General features: G+C 46.8%; 1 protein-coding gene across 6 annotated transcripts in view; it reads left to right on the forward strand.

Moving 5' to 3' along the window:
- Positions 1-22,359, forward strand: part of LOC121579180 (transcription factor COE1-A) — a 247,836-nt gene that overhangs the window by 219,465 nt on the left and 6,012 nt on the right. Inside the window, exons 12-16 of one of the 6 annotated variants that reach the window (XM_041893538.2) lie at positions 16,256-16,321; positions 18,088-18,313; positions 18,487-18,666; positions 21,197-21,385; positions 21,599-21,667. In XM_041893538.2, coding sequence (XP_041749472.2) covers positions 16,256-16,321; positions 18,088-18,313; positions 18,487-18,666; positions 21,197-21,385; positions 21,599-21,666 — 729 coding nt within the window. In that variant the 3' untranslated portion in view covers position 21,667. The remainder of the gene's footprint in view (positions 1-16,255; positions 16,322-18,087; positions 18,314-18,486; positions 18,667-21,196; positions 21,386-21,598; positions 21,668-22,359) is intronic. The other 5 variants (XM_041893541.2, XM_041893539.2, XM_041893540.2 and 2 more) reach the window with 5 other exon arrangements.

The raw sequence follows: 22,359 nt of genomic DNA on the forward strand, positions 1-22,359 counted from the left end.
GGGAACTTCCTGATTAAGTTTCTGCCTATAAGTGGGGAGGAGCAGAGTTGAGTTGTGATCCGATTTGCTGAAAGGAGGTTGGGGGAGGGCCTTGTAGCCATCCCGGAAGGGAGAGTAGCAATGATCCAGGGTCTGTATTGTGCGTGTAGCACAGGAGATGTGTTGATAGAACTTTGGTAGTATTTTCCTCAGATTTCCTTTATTAAAGTCCTCAGATACAATACATGCGGCCTCAGGATATGCAGGTTCCAGTTTGCACATAGTCCGTTGTAGTTCCTTGAGAGCCGTAGCGGTGTCGGCTTGGGAGGGAATATACACGGCAGTGACGATGACTAAAGAAAATTATCTCGGGATGTAATGAGGTCGCCATTTGATGTTGAGGTATTCCAGATTGGGAGAACAAAAGGACTTGAGTTCCTGTACGTTACCACAATCACAACATGAGTTGTTAATCATGAAATAAACCCCTCCGCCTGTCTTTTTCCCGGAGAGTGATTTCTTCCTGTCTGCACGATGGATGGAGAACCCTGCTGGCTGAATGGACGGGGACAATATATCTGGAGATAGCCATGATTCCGTAAAACAGAGTATGTTACAGTCCCTGATGTCTTTCTGGAAGGATATCCTCGCCCTCAGCTCGTCTACTATATTGTCCAGGGAATGATCGTTAGCGTGTAATATACTCAGAAGCGGTGGATGGCATGCACGCTGCCTGAGTCTAACTAGGGCCTCATTTCTTCCTCCTCTTCTCTGGCATTGGCATTTTGGTGCAGCCCCCAGGTGAATAGAGCTGCCTCGGGAAGTTCAAACAAAGGATCCAGCTCAGGGAAGTCAAATTTCTGCTCAAATTTCGTATGAGTTGCCGCCGATCTAATATCCCAAAGTTATTTGTGTCTGTAGATAATAATACAAGAAACGTTCTGAGCAAATAATGTAAGAAATAACAAACAAAAAACGAAATACTGCAAAGTTGGTTAGGAGCTAGAAACAGGGCGACCGTGTCTGTCGGCGCCATCTTGTATTCACTCCCCCCTCTCTCTCTCTCTCTCTCTCTCTCTCTCTCTCACTCTCTCTCTCTCTCTCTCTCTCTCTCTCTCTCTCTCTCTCTCTCTCTCTCTCTCTCCCTATCCCCCTCTCCCTCTCTCCCTCTCTATCTGTATGTATACATGGAAGATGGCGCCGGAGGGGATGGCTGTCGTTTTATGGACTCTTAACCAACCTATTTTGTGTGTTTTCTTGCATTGTTTGTATCTTATTTTCTACATAAGGTTGCTGCCACCGTCTCTTATGACCGAAAATAGCTTCTGGACATCAGAAAAGCGAATACTCACCTTGAACTGGACAAATAATTTTTCTTTAATGAGTCGGACGAGAGGGATTTGCTCCAGACTCCCGACAGGGCCCTCATCGCCATCATTCGCAGTAGAAAAAAAGGAGATATCGCGGAAGGAGATTGGGGTGCTTGGTAAGGAAACAGTGACGAGATGCTAATCTGCCTTTGCCGTCGATACTATTGGCCAATTTACAATCGCTTGATAATAAAGTGGTTGAACTACAGGCACGAATATCCTACCAACGGGACATTAAAAACTGTAATATCTTATGTTTCACTGAGTCATGGCTGAACGAAGACATGAATAACATACAGCTGGCGGGTTATACACTGTATCGGCAGGATAGAACAGCAGCCTCTGGTAAGACAAGGGGTGGCGGTCTATGTATATTTGTAAACAACTGCTGGTGTACAATATCTAAGGAAGTCTCAAGGTTTTGCTCGCCTGAGGTAGAGTATCTCATGATAAGTTGTAGACCGCATTATCTACCAAGAAAGTTTTCATCTATATTCTTCATGGCTGTCTATTTACCACCACAAACCGATGCTGGCACTAAGACCGCACTCAATGAACTGTATATGGCCATAAGGAAACAGGAAAATGCTCATCCAGAGGCGGCGCTCCTAGTGGCCCGGGGACTTTAATGCAGGGAAACTTACATCCGTTTTACCTCATTTCTACCAGCATGTTAAATGTGCAACCAGAGGGGAAAAAATCTAGACCACCTTTACTCCACACACAGAGACGCGTACAAAGCTCTCCCTCGCCCTCCATTTGGAAAATCTGACCATAATTCTATCCTCCTGATTCCTGCTTAAAAGCAAAAACTAAAGCAGGAAGCACCAGTAACTAGGTCAATAAAAAAGTGGTCAGATGAAGCAGCTGCTAAGCTAGAGGACTGTTTTGCTAGCACAGACTGGAATATGTTCCGGGATTCTTCCGATGGTATTGAGGAGTATACCACATCAGTCACTGGCTTCATCAAAAAGTGCATTGATGACGTCGTCCCTACAGTGACCGTACGTACATTCCCCAACCAGAAGCCATGGATTGCAGGCAACATCCACACTGAGCTAAAGGGTAGAGCCGCCGCTTTCAAGGAGCGGGACTCTAACCTGGAAGCTTATAAGAAATCCCGCTATGCCCTCCGACGAACCATCAAACAGGCAAAGCGTCAATACAGGACTAAGATCGAATCGTACTACACCGGCTCTGACGCCCGTCGGATGTGGCAGGGCTTGCAAACTATTACAGACTACAAAGGGAAGCACAGCCGCGAGCTGCCCAGTGACACAAGCCTACCAGACAAGCTAAATTACTTCTATGCTCGCTTCGAGGCAAGTAACACTCAAACGTGCATGACAGCATCAGAATATCTTGGGATATTCTGTCGAAATCGGTCCAGCCAGAGGGGTTCTCAGTTCATCGCGCAGACAGGAATAAATATCTCTCCGGGAAGCAGAAGGGTGGAGTGGTGTGTTTCATGATTAACGACTCATGGTGTAATTGTAGTAACATACAGGAACTCAAGTCCTTTTGTTCACCCAACCTAGAATATCTCACAATCAAATGCCGACCGTATTATCTCCAAAGAGAATTTTCTTCGATTATAGTCACGGCCGTGTATATCCCCCCTCAAGCCGATACCACGACGGCCCTCAAAGAACTTCACTGGACTTTATGCAAACTGGAAACCACATATCCTGAGGCTGGTTATAAGGCCCTCCCCTGCCCTCCTTTCTGCAAATCTGACCACGGCTCCATTTTGCTCCTCCCTTCCTATAGGCAGAAACTCAAACAGGAAATACCCGTGCTAAGGACTATTCAACGCTGGTCTGACCAATCGGAATCCACGCTTCAAGATTGTTTTGATCACGCGGACTGGGATATGTTCCGGGTAGCTTCCGAAAATAATTTTGACGAATACACTGAAACGGTGACTGAGTTTATCAGGAAGTGTATAGGTGATGTTGTGCCCACTGTGACTATTAAAATCTACCCTAACCAGAAACCGTGGATAGATGGCAGCATTCGCGCCAATCTGAAAGCGCGAACCACCACATTCAACCATGGCAAGGTGACTGGGAATATGGCAGAATACAAACAGTGTAGCTACTCACTCCGCAAGGCAATTAAACTGGCAAAACATCAGTATAGAGACAAAGTGGAGTCGCAATTCAATGGCTCAGACACGAGACATATGTGTCAGGGACTACAGACAATCACAGACTACAAAAGGAAAACCAGCCATGTCGCCGACACCGACGTCTCGGTTCCAGACAAGCTAAACACCATCTTCGCCCGCTTTGAGGATAACACAGTGCCACTGACGAGGCCCACTACCAAGGACTGTGGCCTCTCCTTCTCCATGGCTGACGTGATTAAGACATTTAAGCATGTTAACCCCCGCATGGCTGCCGGCCCAGACGGCATCCCTAGCCGCGTCCTCAGAGCATGCGCAGACCAGCTGGCTGGTGTGTTTATGGACATATTCAATCTCTCCATTTCCCAGCCTGCTGTTCCCACATTCTTCAAGATGGCCACCATTGTTCCTGTACCCAAGAAAGCAAAGGTAACTGAACTAAATGACTATCACCCTGTAGCACTCACCTCTGTCATCATGAAGTGCTTTGAGAGTCTAGTCAAGGATCATATCACCTCTACCTTATCTGTCACCCTAGACCCACTTCAATTTGCTTACCGCCCCAATAGATTCACAGACGATGCAATCGCCATCACACTGCACACTGCCCTATCCCATCTGGACAAGAGGAATACCTATGTAAGAATGCTGTTCATTGACTATAGCTCAGCATTCAACACCATAGTACCCTCCAAGCTTATCATCAAGCTCGAGGCCCTGAGTCTGAACCCTGCCCTGTGCTACTGGGTCCTGTACTTCCTGACGGGCCGCGACCAGGTGGTGAAGGTAGGAAACAACATATCCACTTCGCTGATCCTCAACACTGGGGCCCCACAAGGGTGCGTGCTCAGCTCACTCTGTACTCCCTGTTCACCCATGACTACGTGGCCAAGCACGCCTCCAACTCAATCATCAAGTTTGCAGACGACACAACAGTAGTAGGCTTGATTACCAACAATGACGAGACCGCCTACAGGGAGGAGGTGAGGGCTCTGGGAGTGTGGTGCCAGGAAAATAACCTCTCACTCAATGTCAACAAAACAAAGGAGATGATCGTGGACTTCAGGAAACAGCAGAGGGTGCACCCCCCTATCCACATCGACGGGACGGCAGTGGAGAAGGTGGTAAGCTTCAAGTTCCTTGGCTTACACATCACCGACAAACTGAAATGGTCCACCCATGCAGACAGTGTGGTGAAGAATGCGCAACAGAGCCTCTTCAACCTCAGGAGGCTGAAGAAATTCGGCTTGGCACCTAAAACCCTCACAAACTTTTACAGATGCACAATTGAGAGCATCCTGTCGGGCTGTATCACCACCTGGTACGGCAACTGCACCGCCCGCAACCGCAGGGCTCTCCAGAGGGTGGTGCGGTCTGCCAAACGCATTATCGGGGGCAAACTACCCGCCCTCCAAGACACATACAGCACCCGATGTCACAGGAAGGCCAAAAAGATCATCAAGGACATCAACCACCCGAGCCACTGCCTGTTCACCCCGCTATCATCCAGAAGGCGAGGTCAGTACAGGTGCATCAAAGCCGAGAGAATGAAAAACAGCTTCTATCTCAAGGCTGTTAAATAGCCATCACTAGCACATTAGAGGCTGCTGCTGCCTATTGAAATCACTGGCCACTTTAAGAAATTGAACAATAGTCACTTTAATAATGTTTACAGTCACTTTAATAATGTTTACATTTCTTGCACTACTCATCTCATATGTATATACTGCATTCTATTCTATAATATTCTACTGTATCTTAGTCCATGCCGCTCTCTCATTGCTTGTCCATATATGTATATTTTCTTAAATTCCATTTCTTACTAGTTTTGTGTGTATTAGGTATATGTTGTGAAATTGTTAGATATTACTTGTTAGATATTACTGCACTGTCGGAGCTAGGATCACAAGCATTTTGCTACACCCGCTATAACATCTGCTAAACACGTGTATGTGACAAATACAATTTGATTTGATTTGATTTGTTCCGAACGACTGTGTGATCACGCTCTCCGTAGCCGATGTGACTAAGACCTTTAAACAGGTCAACATTCACAAGGCCGCAGGGCCAGACGGATTACCAGGACGTGTACTCCGAGCATGCGCTGACCAACTGGCAAGTGTCTTCACTGACATTTTAAACCTCTCCCTGTCTGAGTCTGTAATACCAACATGTTTCAAGCAGACCACCTGCCTAAATGACTACCGACCCGTAGCACTCACGTCTGTAGCCGTGAAGTGCTTTGAAAAGCTGGTCATGGCTCACATCAACACCATTATCCCAGAAACCCTAGACCCACTCCAATTTGCATACCTCCCCAACAGATCCACAGATGATGCAATCTCTATTGTGCTCCACACTGCCCTTTCACACCTGGACAAAAGGAACACCTATTTGAGAATGCTATTCATTGACTACAGCGCAGCGTTCAACACCATAGTGCCCTCAAAGCTCATCATTAAGCTAAGGACCCTGGGACTAAACACCTCCCTCTGCAACTGGATCCTGGACTTCCTGACGGGCCGCCCCCAGGTGGTAAGGGTAGGTAAGAACACATCCGCCACGCTGATCCTCAACACGGGGGCCCCTCAGGGGTGCGTGCTCTGTCCCCTCCTGTACTCCCTGTTCACTCATGACTGCATGGCCAGGCACGACTCTAACACCATCATTAAGTTTGCAGACGACACATCAGTGGTAGGCCTGATCACCGACAACGATGAGACAGCCTATAGGGAGGAGGTCAGAGACCTGGCCGTGTGGTGCCAGGATAACAACCTCTCCCTCAACGTGATCAAGACAAAGGAGAGTATTGTGGACTACAGGAAAAAGAAGAGGGCTGAGCACAGCCCCATTCTCATCGACGGGGCTTTAGTGGAGCAGGTTGAGAGCTTCAAGTTCCTTGGTGTCCACATCACCAACAAACTAACGTGGTCCAAGCACACCAAGACAGTCGTGAAGAGGGCACGACAAAACGTATTCCCCCTTAGGAGACTGAAAATATTTGGCATGGGTCCTCAGATCCTCAAAAGGTTCTACAGTTGCACCATCGAGAGCATCCTGACTGGTTGCATCACTGCCTGGTATGGCAACTGCTCGGCCTCCAACCGCAAGGCACTACAGAGGGTAATGCGTACGGCCCAGTACATCACTGGGGTCAAGCTTCCTGCCATCCAGGACCTCTATAGCAGGCAGTGTCAGAGAAAGGCCCAAAAAATTGTCAAAGACTCCAGCCACCCTAGTCATAGACTGTTCTCTCTGCTACCACACGGCAAGCGGTACCAGAGCACTAAGTCTAGGTCCAAGAGACTTCTAAACAGCTTCTACCGCCAAGCCATAAGACTCCTGAACATCTAATCAAATGGCTACCCAGACTATTTGCATTGCCCCGTATTATTATCATTATTATTATTATTTTTATTTTTTTAACTGCATTGTTGGTTAAGGGCTTGTAAGTAAGCATTTCACTGTATTTCACCTGTTGTATTCAGTGTGTGTGACAAATACAATTTGATTTGATTTGATTCTCTCTCTCTCTCTCTCTCTCTCTCTCTCTCTCTCTCTCTCTCTCTCGCTCTCTCTCTCTCCCTTCCTCTCTCCCTCTCCCTCCCTCTCCCTCCCTCTCCCTCTCTCTTTCTCTCTCTATCTCTCTCTCTCCCTCTCTCTCTCTCCCTCTCTCTCTCTCTCTCTCTCTCTCTCTCTCTCTCTCTCTCTCTCTCTCTCTCTCTCTCTCTCTCTCTCTCTCTTTCTCTCTCTCTCCCTCACTCTCCCTCTTTCTCCCTTTCTCTCCCTCACACTCTCTCTCTCTCACTCTCTCTCTCTCTCTCCCTCTCCCTCTTAATCTCAAAGTGGGCTAAAAACAGACTGAGGGGCTATATTGATCAAGTATCATCAGTATATCTACTGGACTGATATGATACAGCGACTATACAATATTAAAGTCATACAGTGAAGATACAATGTCAGCCTTTTTTTGTGGTCAGTGAGCCACTGATAGATGACATCATACTGTGTAGTCTCACCAAGCGCTGTCGTAATCTGGCGAAGTATGATGATGTCATGTATGATCACACAATGCGTTTTTACTCTGCTCCTCGCCAGCGAAGGCCACCCTGCATGAGTCAGCCAAATGACACGGAGATGACACATAGAAACCCACAGTTAAGGAGAAAGCAATTATATCATTATAGCTCTCTCATATTTTCATATGGGCACAGCCCAGTGTGAGACCCGAGTGAAATATTGCTGCTCTGGGCCTCTTCACATTCCTAAAATTGTATTCGTATGATCGGATTTGAATAAATCTCCCAGTAAAAAAAAAACATTTATTGACCATTGACAGCCTTATGCTTCTTCTGTACTGTTATTATGTTTTAGTACATTTTATCACGCAGTATTAGTGAATGGAGGGAGTACACTATTAGTCTGAGCACCAGGGAGAGGAGAGCCGAGCAGGGGAGAGGAGAGGAGAGCTGAACAGAGCAGGGGAGAGGAGAGCCGACCAGAGCAGGGGAGAGGAGAGGAGAGCTGAACAAAGCAGGGGAGAGGAGAGGAGAGCTGAACAGAGCAGGGGAGAGGAGAGGAGAGCTGAACAGAGCAGGGGAGAGGAGAGGAGAGCCGACCAGAGCAGGGAGAGGAGAGGAGAGCTGAACAAAGCAGGGGAGAGGAGAGGAGAGCTGAACAGAGCAGGGAGAGGAGAGGAGAGCTGAACAGAGCAGGGGAGAGGAGAGGAGAGCTGAACAGAGCAGGGGAGAGGAGAGGAGAGCTGAACAGAGCAGGGAGAGGAGAGCCGACCAGAGCATGGTAGAGGAGAGGAGAGCTGAACAGAGCAGGGGAGAGGAGATCCGACCAGAGCAGGGGAGAGGAGAGGAGAGCCGACCAGAGCAGGGGAGAGGAGAGCAGAGCGGTGAAAGGAGAGGAGAGATGAACAGAGAAGGGGAGAGGAAAGCTGAACAGAGCAGGGGAGAAGAGAGGGGAGCCGAGCAGTGCGGGGGAGAAGAGAGGGGAGCCGAGCAGTGCGGGGGAGAAGAGCGGAGACCCTATATCCAGCATCTCCTAATGAAATCCTAGCAGCCTGCTGCATTAGAGAGAGTAGTCAGGGGTGCAGGGGTGCAGGGGAGCAGGGGCTGGGCAGCAAAAGGATGACATCATCATTTTGGTCTCTCTATACAAGATGAACAACTCTGACCCTGCTTGTATTATGGCTCTAATAGAACATTAGGAGATGATGAAATTGCAAATCAACAAGCTCAGGGATAAATGTGTCATGTATTTGCTGGCCTGCATGTGAGTGTGTTCTTTGATGTTTCCTTTACATCTAGATATGACCCAAGTGTTTCTTTCCCACCATTTCCTCTCCCTAATGTATGGTGATCACATTAGGACCTATCATAATTTACCCAGTAAAAGCCTGTCTATTACAGTCTGAGTACAGTCACTTCCCCCTGAGAGAGAGAGAGTGAGAGAGAGAGAGAGAGAGAGAGAGAGAGAGAGAGAGAGAGAGAGAGAGAGAGAGAGAGAGATGGCCCTAATGCAGGAAGATAGTCAGATAGCACAGGGATCACACACTCACACACACACAGTTTAGTGTAAAGAACAATGGAGGTGAAAATAAATCAGTCTAGAGGTAAACAGACTATGGTATAAAGTGTTAGACAGCTATAGAGCCTCATCTATTTTATATGAGTGTGTATCAGGGAGGGTTTGTGCTGCAGCAAGACAGGAGTCCATGTTTGGTTAATGATGCTGCTGACCAGCAGAGGATCGGGTTGCTTTCCTGTTTATCGCTGGCCGCCTGGGTTTACTGTAACCGCTGAGGAAATAGACTCGGGTTACATTCACCAGGCCAATGGATCACGCTGATGTCACCCATAACCCCCTCTGTTAGCCTCAGCAGATCCTCCATTTATCTATCGCCGTGGAGACAGGATGAGATGGAGAGTTTAGATTTTAGACCGAGAGAGCAGAGCGTGTTGCAGGATAGAGAAATGTTCTGAGGGCCATTAGGAGAATAGCTCAGGATCGAGGTGTGTGGTGTGTGGGGTGTTTGGGGTGTTTGATATGTGTGGGGTGTTTGATGTGTGTGGGGTGGTTGATGTGTGTGGGGTGTTTGATGTGTGTGGGGTGGTTGATGTGTGTGGGGTGGTTGATGTGTGTGGGGTGGTTGATGTGTGTGGGGTGGTTGATGTGTGTGGGGTGGTTGATGTGTGTGGGGTGGTTGATGTGTGGGGTGTGTGGCGGGCACAGTGTGGAGCAGTCTGTCCTCTCCTTCCTCCCCCAGTCCTTCTCCGGCCCACTGAGGCAGTAATGAGAGGTTAACACAGTGACAGCGTTGGCATAATTGAGTGAATTTAGCACCTTGGACAGCACACTAAACTCCTTATTGCTGTCCTGACCTCCTTGTCATGATCTGCCAGTATGGCCGCGGGTTTCAGCTGCTGATTGAGAGGCAATATGTTCCAGCGCCGTACACACACACACACACACACACCTACACACACATGCTGCGGGTCGTGTTCACAGCAGAGGTTAACGCCGGGAACTGGAGAGCAATTTTCTGCTTTTCATTCTGCCGTCTCACGCTGTGGGCCCAGCACATTCACTTTTCAAAAGGACCCTTCAGTCCCAGGTGTCTGCTTAAACATGAACAGAACCGAGTAAGGAGAGAAAGGATGAATATGAAGAGGAAAACAGACTGATCTGATCAGGGTAGAGTGGTTTTACTGTACATTTAATAGGCCTGGCTCTTTAATGTGGGAGCTCCTATTTGTTACATTGTATTACTGTTCTGTCTCAGGTTTACCTTTCCAATACATGACAAAGAAAACATGTTTATTATTGCATATGTCTTAATTCACCGTTTTTTTTGTGTTTTTTCCCCCCCCCCACCTTTATTTAACCAGGTAAGCCAGTTGAGAACAAGTTCTCATTTACAACTGCCACCTGGCCAAGATAAAGCAAAGCAGTGCGCTAAAAACAACAACACAGAGTTACATATGGGGTAAAACAAAACATAAAGTCAAAAATACCACAGAAAATATATATGCAGTGTGTGCAAATGTAGCAAGTTATGGAGGTAAGGCCATAGTGCAAAATAATTACAATTAGTATTAACACTGGAATGATAGATGTGAAAGAGATAATGTGCAAATAGAGATGCTGGGGTGCAAATGAGCAAAATAAATAACAATATGGGGATGGGGTAGATGAGTGGGCTAATTTCAGAAGGGCTGTGAACAGGTGCAGTGATCGGTAAGGTGCTCTGACAACTGATGCTTAAAGTTAGTGAGGGAGATAAGAGTCTCCAGCTTCAGAGATTTTTGCAGTTCGTTCCAGTCATTGGCAGCAGATAACTGGAAGGAATGGCGGCCAAAGGAGGTGTTGGCCTTGGGGATGACCAGTGAAATATACCTGCTGGAGCGCATACTACGTGTGGGTGTTGCTATGGTGACCAATGAGCTAAGATAAGGCGGAGATTTGCCTAGCAGTGATCTATAGATGGCCTGGAGCCAGTGGGTTTGGCGACGAATATGTAGTGAGGACCAGCCAACAAGAGTGTACAGGTCACAGTGGTGGGTAGTATATGGGGCTTTGGTGACAAAACAGATGGCACTGTGATAGACTACATCCAATTTGCTGAGCAGAGTGTTGGAGGCTATTTTGTAAATGACATCGCCGAAGTCAAGGATCGGTAGGATAGTCAGTTTTACGAGGGCATGTTTGGCAGCATGAGTGAAGGAGGCTTTGTTGCGAAATAGGAAGCCGATTCTAGATTTAACTTTGGATTGGAGATGATTAATGTGAGTCTGGAAGGAGAGTTTACAGTCTAACCAGACACCTAGGTATTTGTAGTTGTCCACATACTCTAGGTCAGACCCGTCGAGAGTAGTGATTCTAGTCGGGTGAGGTTCTAGAGCAGTTGGAGGTTACGGAAGGAGTGTTGTATGGCATTGAAGCTCATTTGGAGGTTTGCTAACACAGTCTCCAATGAAGGGCCAGATGTATATACAAAATGGTGTCGTCTGCGTAGAGGTGGATCTGAGAGTCACCAACAGCAAGAGCGACATCATTGATATACACAGAGAAAAGAGTCAGCCCAAGAATTGAACCCTGTGGCACCCCCACAGAGACTGCCATAGGTCCAGACAACAGGCCCTCCGATTTGACACATTGAATTCTATCTGAGAAGTAGTTGGTGAACCAGGCGAGGCAGTCATTTGAGAAACCAAGGCTATTTAGTCTGCCAATAAGAATGCAGTGGTTGACAGAGTCGAAAGCCTTGGCCAGGTCGATGAAGACGGCTGCACAGTACTGTCTATTATCGATCGCGGTTATAATATCGTTTAGGACCTTGAGCGTGGCTGAGGTGCACCCATGACCATATTATGACCAGCTCGGAAAGCGGGCTGCATAGCGGAGAAGGTACAGTGGGATTCGAAATGATCTGTTTGTTAACTTGGCTTTCAAAGACTTTTGAAAGGCAGGGCAGGATGGATATAGGTCTGTAACAGTTTGGATCTAGAGTGTCACCCCCTTTGAAGAGGGGGATGACCGCGGCAGCTTTCCAATCTCTGGGGATCTCAGACGTTACGAAAGAGAGGTTGAACAGGCTAGTAATAGGGGTTGCGACAATTTCGGTGGCTATTTTTAGAAAGAAAGGGTCCAGATTGTCTAGCCCAGATGATTTGTAGGGGTCCAGATTTTGCAGCTCTTTCAGAACATCAGCTGTCTGAATTTGTGTGAAGGAGAAGCGGGGGGGGGGGGCATGGGCAAGTTGCAGCGGAGGGTGCAGAGCTGGTGGCCGGGGTAGTGGTAGCCAGGTGGAAGGCATGGCCAGCCGTAGCAAAATGCTTGTTGAAATTCTCGATTATTGTAGATTTATCGGTGGTGATAGTGTTTCCTAGCCTCAGTGCAGTGGGCAGCTGGGAGGAGGTGCTCTTATTCTCCATGGACTTTACAGTGTCCCAAAACTTTTTGGAGTTAGTGCTACAGGATGCACATTTCTGTTTGAAAAAGCTAGCCTTTGCTTTCCTAACTGCTTGTGTATATTGGTTCCTAACTTCCCTGAAAAGTTGCATATCGCGGGGGCTTTTCGATGCTAATGCAGTACGCCACTGGATGTTTTTGTGCTGGTCAAGGGCAGTCAAGTCTGAGGAGAACCACGGGCTATATCGGTTCTTAGTTCTGAATTTTTTGAATTGGGCATGCTTATTTAAGATTGAGAGGAAAGCACTTTTAAAGAACAACCAGGCATCCTCTACTGACGGAATGAGATTGATATCCATCCAGGATACCTGGGCCAGGTCAATTAGGAAGGCCTGCTCGCTAAAGTGTTTTAGGGAGCGTTTGACAGTGATGAGGGGTGGTCGTTTGACCGCGGACCCGTTACGGACGCAGGCAATAAGGCAGTGATCGCTGAGATCCTGGTTGAAGACAGCGGAGGTGTATTTAGAGGGTAAGTTAGTCAGGATGATATCTATGAGGGTGCCCATGTTTACGGATTTAGGGTTGTACCTGGTATGTTCCTTGATAATTTGTGTGAGATTGAGGGCTTCTGTTTGGATTGTAGGATGGCCGGGGTAAAGTAGAAGTACTGTAATTGAACGTGTCTGAGAATGATTGCATAAAAAGATCAGGACCTAAGGTAGCCTTAAGGAAAGTAGCCTATAGCAACACATTAATGTGTTTTCTTTAGACAGTCAAATGAGTGGTCTGGATATTCTGTATATCCTGGACCTGGCATGTCAGAATACACAAGCACGTTAAACACAGGGTCGTTCCACGAAAAAGTGCCTTTTAATATTGTGACGTCACGAGAGGCTACACAGCTTTCAGCGGGATTGCTCAAGTAGTGCAAGGAGACAAGGTTCAAACAAAACAAGGATTTTATTATAGGTCTTGGGAAATTAACGAAAATATAACAAAATTCTGTTCTCTTGTGGCTCTTTAAGGGTTAACAGTTCAGGGATGTCTCTTCCACATCCAAAATCATAATTCTCACTCGCTCAGATAACTTTTCCCCAGCCTTACTGTAGTCCACGTTGCAGCTAGTGGCCAACCCAGCAAAAAGTCCTTCCAAATGTCTCTCACGTATTTCCACAGGTGCATATATCCAAAGGTGAGTATTTCCCAAAGGTAAGTATCTCCAAATCCTTATATTCCTCATGGAAGTGGACGTGCAGCACTCTTGTCCTCCAGAGAGCCCAGGTTGGAGACTGTGTCTCTTCCCTTCCCCCAACCTTCAGCTCATCAGCTCCTCATTTGTTTCAGCTGCGTGGGAAGATTGGCCATAGAGGGGTGGAGTTCCCGACCATACCAGCAGATGGAGCCATAGCTGTCTGGGTTTGCAGCCACCTCAGGGGGATGTAACGTCCCTCCAGGACACAGCCTCTCGTGACATCACAATATTTTAAGTAAAAATTGTGCACCAATATTTAATTTTAAATGAAGTTCCCTTTAATATAGACCACAAGGAAAACATAAATCTGACTAAAGGTTTGCTAAAGTGCCAAAATTCAGCATTTTGACATGTCCCTCCATCAACCCTGTGTCATTTCTAGGAAGATTTTAACCCATTTAATCCCAAAATGTCTCTGAGTTTCACCATCATTGTAAAGCCCTAGTTGCTTTGACAAAGTAATTTCTGAATATTATTATTTATTTAATGTGATTAGTGATTCATTTACGTCTGTCCCTCATTTTAAGGTCAATCCTGTTACGTGAACTGAACTCTCGTTTTAATATGATGAAACTATTCCTTTTTAAATATTTTTTTCAAAAGAAACATTAAACATCTAATAGTCAAATCATAGAGTAAAAGTTGGTTCTACTCTTTTTGGCCATTTTCTGGTGTTTTGTGTTGGAAAACTGAGCAGGTCGAGCATAACACGTCAACCCTGATACCCATAGATAGACAGTCTAGAAATGTTTTAACAATTAGATTTATTTTGTGAAGCTTGCATTCAGTTGCCGCTCCCTGTTGCACACAACAAGCCTCCATTCCCTCTGTCACAAAGGGGATTTATAGCTCATTTAAGATGAAATCACCAACCCAGTTATGGTCAACCATGTTACGGTCAACCATGTTACCTTCAACCCTGTTACGGTCAACCATGTTACCTTCAACCACGTTACTTTATTTGGCACTTACATGTTAGTCATTTTAGCAGACACTCTTATCCAGAGCGACTTACAGTTAGTGAGTGCATACATTTTTCTTTCTTTTTTCTTTTTTTTTTTCTTCATACTGGTCCCCCGTGGGAAACGAACCCACAATCCTGGCGTTGCAAACGCCACGCTCTACCAACTGAGCTACACGGGATATTAATAGGCACTTCCTACATTCATTTTTTTATTTAACCTCTTGAGATGGGAAACTTTTTTTTAAAAATAAAGTTGAACATGTGATCTTTATGACAGAAATGTTTTGACCAAGTTACACTTCACAAATTCAAATCAAATGTATTTATAAAGCACTTTTTACTTCAGCAGATGTCACAAAGTGCTTCCACAGAAACTCAGCCTAAAACCCCAAACAGGCATCGGATTAGTGGAACGACCCTACTCTTCCCTTAAGAAATCATTTTTAATGCAAAGACATAAAGGACTTGACAACACATAATATGCTTTAAAGACAACAACAACAACAACAACAACAACAAAAAAATAAAACGTATTTAACTAAACAAGTCGAAAATGACACAGAAATGAATGCAATTATTGTTGTAGGTGTCCCTGGGGGCCTGTGTCTTAGATTGGAGATAAGAGTGAAGTTCCCTCCGCTGCCATAAAGCGTTTGATGAGTTGGAGTGGAGGGAGGCTAGTGGTTATGGGAAACATCACAGCTAACGGCATACATACAGCAATACTTCAGGCAGTTGGCTTAGCTTGGCTCGGGATACTCCCCTCCGGTTGAAAAATGATTCACTTCAATAATTATTTCTCATTAACAATAATGTTTTTGTGCTGACGACTGTTGTCTAATTGCCACAGAAATGTGGCAATTAGACAATTAGACAATTAGACAATTAGACAATTATTTCCCAACACCAGTGAAGAGTGTATGAAGAAGTTCTTAGTGACCTTTTCACACAGATTGCATTGTCTTTCTCCAATAGAAAACAGATGTAGAGAGAGAGCAATACTGCCGCTATTCTCCGTCTGTCAGAGTCTGAACAATTGAATAGGCTGCTATACAGTATAGTTCCAATGTATTAGGTTGTTGGCAATGGTACTCACTGAAATGAAATGTTCAAGGTATTCCAGGAAAATACCAAATTGCATGTTGCGCTGTAAAAGAGCCAGGACAGAGGTGAAAGTTGAGGGTTTTACAGTAGATGACACAACCACAAATCTGAGGCATTTCAATGTTTATTGCCGAACAACAATGTATTGCTACACCATCTCACCAGTTCTCTCTCTCTCTCTCTCTCTCTCTCTCTCTCTCTCTCTCTCTCTCTCTCTCTCTCTCTCTCTCTCTCTCTCTCTCTCTATGTCTCTCTCTCTCTCTCTCTCTCTCTCTCTCTCTCTCTCTCTCTCTCTCTCTCTCTCTCTCTATGTCTCTCTCTCTCTCTCTCTCTCTCTCTCTCTCTCTCTCTCTCTCTCTCTCTCTCTCTTTTCTCTCTCTCTCTCTGTCTCTCTCTCTCTCTCTCTCTCTCTCTCTCTCTCTCTCTCTCTCTCTCTCTCTCTCTCTCTCTCTCTCTCTCTCTCTCTCTCTCTCTCTCTCTCTCTCTCTCTCTCTCTCTCTCTCTCTCCCTCCTTCCATCCCTCTCTCTCTCTACAGGAGGTGATTCTGAAGAGGGCAGCAGACCTCGTGGAGGCTCTGTATGGGATGCCTCACAACAACCAGGTGCGGTTCAGACAGACACCATCTATCCCTCTGTCCCTGCCACATCCTGCCTCATCCCCCTGCGTCCGCATTCACACCAGTTATACAGCATTATTAATTCATCTCCGGTGGTTAATAGCATGCCTGATCAAATATTCATCAAATACTTACAAGACATGCCCACATTAGTTATTCCCACTATTACTAATATATTGCCACTTTGTGAAAATAGTCATTACACATTGAACATACAGGAGGTCATTTGTAACCTACTTAGTGTCACCCTGTCTAGACAAGGGGAGTGCAGTAACAGTAATGTATGGGGAAAATGACATGTTGATTAATGTTCACAGGTACAGTCGTGTAATAGGGGTACTGATGTGAACGCTACATGAACTGTGTTGTCACTGTGAACGCTACATGAACTGTGTTGTGACTGTGAACGCTACATGAACTGTGTTGTCACTGTGAACACTACATGAACTGTGTTGTGACTGTGAACGCTACATGAACTATGTTGTCACTGTGAACGCTGCATGAACTGTGTTGTGACTGTGAACGCTGCATGAACTGTGTTGTGACTGTGAACACTACATGAACTGTGTTGTGACTGTGAACGCTACATGAACTATGTTGTCACTGTGAACGCTGCATGAACTGTGTTGTGACTGTGAACGCTGCATGAACTGTGTTGTGACTGTGAACGCTACATGAACTATGTTGTCACTGTGAACGCTACATGAACTGTGTTGTGACTGTGAACGCTACATGAACTGTGTTGTGACTGTGAACGCTACATGAACTGTGTTGTGACTGTGAACGCTACATGAACTGTGTTGTGACTGTGAACGCTACATGAACTGTGTTGTGACTGTGAACGCTACATGAACTGTGCTGTGACTGTGAACGCTACATGAACTGTGTTGTGACTGTGAACGCTACATGAACTGTGTTGTGACTGTGAACGCTGCATGAACTGTGTTGTGACTGTGAACGCTACATGAACTGTGCTGTGACTGTGAACGCTACATGAACTGTGTTGTGACTGTGAACGCTACATGAACTGTGCTGTGACTGTGAACGCTACATGAACTGTGTTGTGACTGTGAACGCTACATGAACTGTGCTGTGACTGTGAACGCTACATGAACTGGTGGCGTTAATGTTAGCAGTCTTTAAAGCAGCAATCTGAGATTGCTACGTACATTATTTTTGTTACTTTTAAATGAATGATATGTAGCCCTTAATTCTTTCAAAATATATATTATAAATGCCTCATGAGCTTAGTTCAACTGTCGAACCCCATCAGAACCCCAAATATTAGCTTGTTTTACTTCATGTTTGTAAACAATGTAATTGTAAACAAATACTATATAGCTCAAAACATGGTTAAAACTATCATTTATATATCATGGACGGTCAGTCATTGCATCCATAGCAATGTCTATGAATTTGAATATGGTTAAATTTCTCCAGCCCCATCCCTCAGCTTTTTACCCAGACAGAGGTGGGGAGACTGCTTTAACTGCTGATTGGATCTTTAAACTGTCACCAATGTTGTTCTGTGAACGCTACTTTAATAACTGATACCAATGTTCTTCATGACATGTGAATGCTACTTTAATAACTGATACCAATGTTCTTCATGACATGTGAATGCTACTTTATTAACTGATACCAATGTTGTTCATGACATGTGAATGCTACTTTAACTGTTACCAGTGTTGTGGTTCCTCTACCAGTGTTGTGTATGTGAACACTCGTCTAACTGTGTTCTCCTGTGGCAGGAGATGATTCTGAAGCGTGCGGCAGACATAGCGGAGGCTCTTTACAATGTTCCCAGAAACCACAACCAGTTGAGCGGCCTGGGCAACAGCTCCGTCCATGCAGGCATGATGGGGGTCAACTCCTTCCCTGGCCAGCTGGCCATCAACGTGTCCGAGTCCTCCCAGGGAGCCAATCAGGGTGAGGGGGCGGGTCGATACGGGTGTGGCGCTATCGTCATAGAAACCGGTAACTGAATAGAAATGTAGTTGCTGTGTTTTGCGAATGTGACGTTATCTGTGAAGTTACAGTTTTACTTGGTTCTATGATTGAACAAGGTGGCTGACGTCTTTGTTCTCCCTCGGTGTGTGTGTGTGTGTGTGTGTGTGTGTGTGTGTTTGTGTGTGTGTGTGTGTGTGTAGGTTTCAGTCGGAACACGAGCAGTGTGTCTCCCCATGTCTACGTGCCCAGCTCCACACCCCAGCAGAGTAACTACAGCTCTGTGACCACCAGCATGAACGGTTATGGCAACACTGGAATGTCCAACCTGGGAGGATCCCCCAGCTTCCTCAACGGCAGCGCGGCCAACTCGCCCTACGCCAGTGAGTCCCGCTCTAGCTCTTCTACCCAACTACACCCACCTCACAACCGCCTTCACCCACCTGCATCCATCCAGTCAGCCGACCCACCCACAGCCAGCCCTCTCACCAACCCACCCACCCACACTCAGCGCCCTCACTCACCCACTCTCTCTCACTCATTCACTCACTCACTCACTCACTCACTCACTCACTCACCCACCCACACTCAGCTCACCCACCCACCCACCCACTATTCACTGCACTGCTCCCCCAATGCCATGTCTGTGCCCATAATGCTGCTGTACATGCATGCACCCCCATTCCTCCCAGTGACTCTAGAAGAGCTGTACTGTATGGGTTCTGGTTTGTAGCCCAGTGGTGTGCCTGAGGGGCTGCACAATACTGTACAGAGTTCTGGTCTTTGAGGAGTGATGAGAGGAGTGGGAGTTTTCTCTCTCTTTTTGTTTGTTTATGAGACAGTGAGACCTGGTGGTGACAGTGAGACCTGGTGGTGACAGTGAGGCCTGGTGGTGACAGTGAGACCTGGCGGTGACAGTGAGACCTGGTGGTGACAGTAAGACCTGGTGGTGACAGTAAGACCTGGCGGTGACAGTGAGACCTGGTTGGGACAGTGAAACCTGGTGGTGACAGTAAGACCTGGTGGTGACAGTAAGACCTGGCGGTGACAGTGAGACCTGGTGGTGACAGTAAGACCTGGTGGTGACAGTGAAGCCTGGTGGTGACAGTAAGACCTGGTGGTGACCATAAGATCTGGTGGTGACAGTAAGACCTGGTGGTGACAGTAAGGCCTGGTGGTGACCGTAATATCTGGTGGTGACAGTGAACCTGGTGGTGACAGTAAGACCTGGTGGTGACAGTAAAGCCTGGTGGTGACAGTGAGACCTGGTGGTGACAGTGAGGCCTGGTGGTGACAGTAAGACCTGGTGGTGACAGTGAGACCTGGTGGTGACAGAGAGACCTGGTGGTGACAGTGAGGCCTGGTGGTGACAGTGAAGCCTGGTGGTGACAGTGAGACCTGGTGGTGATAGTGAGGCCTGGTGATGACAGTGAGGCCTGGTGGTGACAGTGAGGCCTGGTGGTGACAGTGAAGCCTGGTGGTGACAGTGAAGCCTGGTGGTGACAGTAAGGCCTGGTGGTGACAGTGAGGCCTGGTGGTGACAGTGAGGCCTGGTGGTGTCAGTGAGGCCTTCAGATCTAGGGCTATTTCCCTATGGGCTTTCTGCCTGGCAGTCTCCCAGCACTGGAGCCTGTCTTGAACAACTCTTAAAAACCACTCCTCTCCTCTAATCGCCTTTCATCTGACAGCCACACCTCCACACTGTTGTTGTTCTTCTGCTAATTCTTAATTGCCTCCCCTTTTCCAATGAGGGAAACCCAGAGGGAGAGTGTTAGAGACAGACAAAAAGAGAGACTAGAGATTGTTTGTTTGGTCTAATGATGATGGGAGGAGAGTGGATGCCAGTTGTAAAGGCTTGTGTTTGAGGACCGTTTGGCATGGATCTAAGAACAGACACCTACAGATTTCTTTCAGGCAAGATAAATCTCCACTGCAACATCAAGCCTTACGAACTAGCTATATGAGACTATGAACACTCTGGTTAGGAGGAGAAAGCATGCTGGAATGCTCTGGGCTTGTGGAGGACTGGTGGCCTCTCTCCTTAACAATGTGTGTCCTTCCATCGGATTGCCCTGAAATTAGATTGAGAGCCACTGTGGTATTGCCTGTTTGCAATGCCTGACTGGCCGTATCGCGGCTCCCTTCTAGCCTGGCCAAGGAATTAAAGACTGTTAATTAAATCAATAAACTAATTGGAGGGGTAACAATTCAATTTCATCACTTTGGTCCCCACGATGTTAACAAGTATTTTAAAAGGCTGGCTGACTCCATTAGACACTTCCAATCAATCCACGAGCCTGGGCTTTGTGCTTCCAATTTTCATTAATTGATTAGTTAGGATTTGATTGTGCCATTGTTACATGGTTCTGCTTGGATGGAGCTATAAACCTATTTAAATGGTGCAATAACAAGAATCACTTCTAATAAAGTGTAGCCAGTAAGAAAAACATTAAAGAGCAATGAATGTTGAATTCAAATGGTTGTCTAAGTGTGTTAGCATTGAATTGTTAACTACCTAAGAGACCACTGCTTGGTGGATTGGGTTGAATAGTTGATCAATAACCATTCATTTGTAAGAATGCACTTGAATTTAATTTCCTCTCGTTTGAAACTTTTCTCCCTTGAATACTTAAGGAGTTTTTTTTCTTCTTAAATTAACCCCTTCCTATGCCCCCCCTCTCGCTCCTTCTCTCCCTCTCCCTCTCCCTCTCCCTCTCCCTCTCCCTCTCCCTCTCCCTCTCCCTCCCTCTCCTCTCCCTCTCTCTCTCTCTCTCTCTCTCTCTCTCTCTCTCTCTCCCTCCCTCCCTCCCTCCCTCTCCCTCCCTCCCTCCCTCTCTCTCTCTCTCCCTTCCGCCCTCCATCTCCCCCCCACGTCACCCCCCCATCTCTCCCTCCCTGTCTCCCTCCCTCCAGTCGTTCCCTCCAGCCCCACCATGGCGTCCTCCACCAGTCTGCCCTCTAACTGTAGCAGTTCCTCTGGGATCTTCTCCTTCTCCCCTGCCAACATGGTGTCGGCCGTCAAGCAGAAGAGCGCCTTCGCCCCTGTGGTGCGACCTCAGACCTCACCCCCACCCACCTGCACCAATGGCAACGGTCTCCAAGGTAAGCCCCTTAGCCAATGGAGACGCTATTGTGTCCGGCCCCATCCATGACGCTCTCTAACCAACCTCTACGTCCCCAATATCCCCTGTCATCCCTCCTCCCCTCCTCTGGCCTTGAAATAACACCTTGTATTTTCTTTATCTTCTCTCCTCCCCTCCTCTCTTCTGTTCTCCCTCTCTCTCTTCCCCTCTTTCTTTGCGCTCCCTCCCTCAGATCAGTCTTTTGTGGACTCTAGCAAGTACTCCACAGCCAGTTCGCTGCAGGGCCTGGCCTTTTCCTGAAGTACGTTGCTCTTCCTCTCATGCACCCATCCTCCCTTCTGCTCCTCCATCCCACTAACCATCCATCTCTCCATCCACTCCTCCATCTCTCCATCCACTCCTCCATCTCTCCATCCACTCCTCCATCCATCCATCGTTCCACCCATCTACACATCACTTTACCCATTACATTAACATTCAACCATACTCATATTGCAGTTGTTTATTTTGACAAAAGAGACGATGAGAGAGATGAGAGGATATCTCTAATTTTGGTCTGTGCTTTTGTTTATTCAGCTAAAAGGGCATTTGGCAGAGTAGGCATATTACTCAGAAGTTAGTCCTTTTATTTGGCTTTAATGCTGTTGTGGTTGTCCCTATCTTCTTGTGTGTGGACGAGGAGAAAGGGTATGGATGCGTAGGGGCTAGAGGGCTAGAGGGCAGGGCAGGATGTAGCTGTGTGGGTGTGGGAGTACAGAGTCTTCTCCCAGGACAGGACAGGACACACTGCTGTACTCAACAGACCCAATACATACAGGAAGTAGCTCCCTAGCACAACGTCAGTGACTAAGATCCATAGGGTCCTGCAGGGCTGCAGGTATCCGACAACGACATTACTGCAACACAATCAGATGAGATATCTCACAGTTTACATAAGGTCTTTGTTTATTCAATAAACCCCCCGAAGCCATGACTGGATACCAGTATAGGAGG

Source organism: Coregonus clupeaformis, chromosome 13 (assembly GCF_020615455.1).
Source record: "Coregonus clupeaformis isolate EN_2021a chromosome 13, ASM2061545v1, whole genome shotgun sequence".
Classification (NCBI taxonomy): domain Eukaryota; kingdom Metazoa; phylum Chordata; class Actinopteri; order Salmoniformes; family Salmonidae; genus Coregonus; species Coregonus clupeaformis.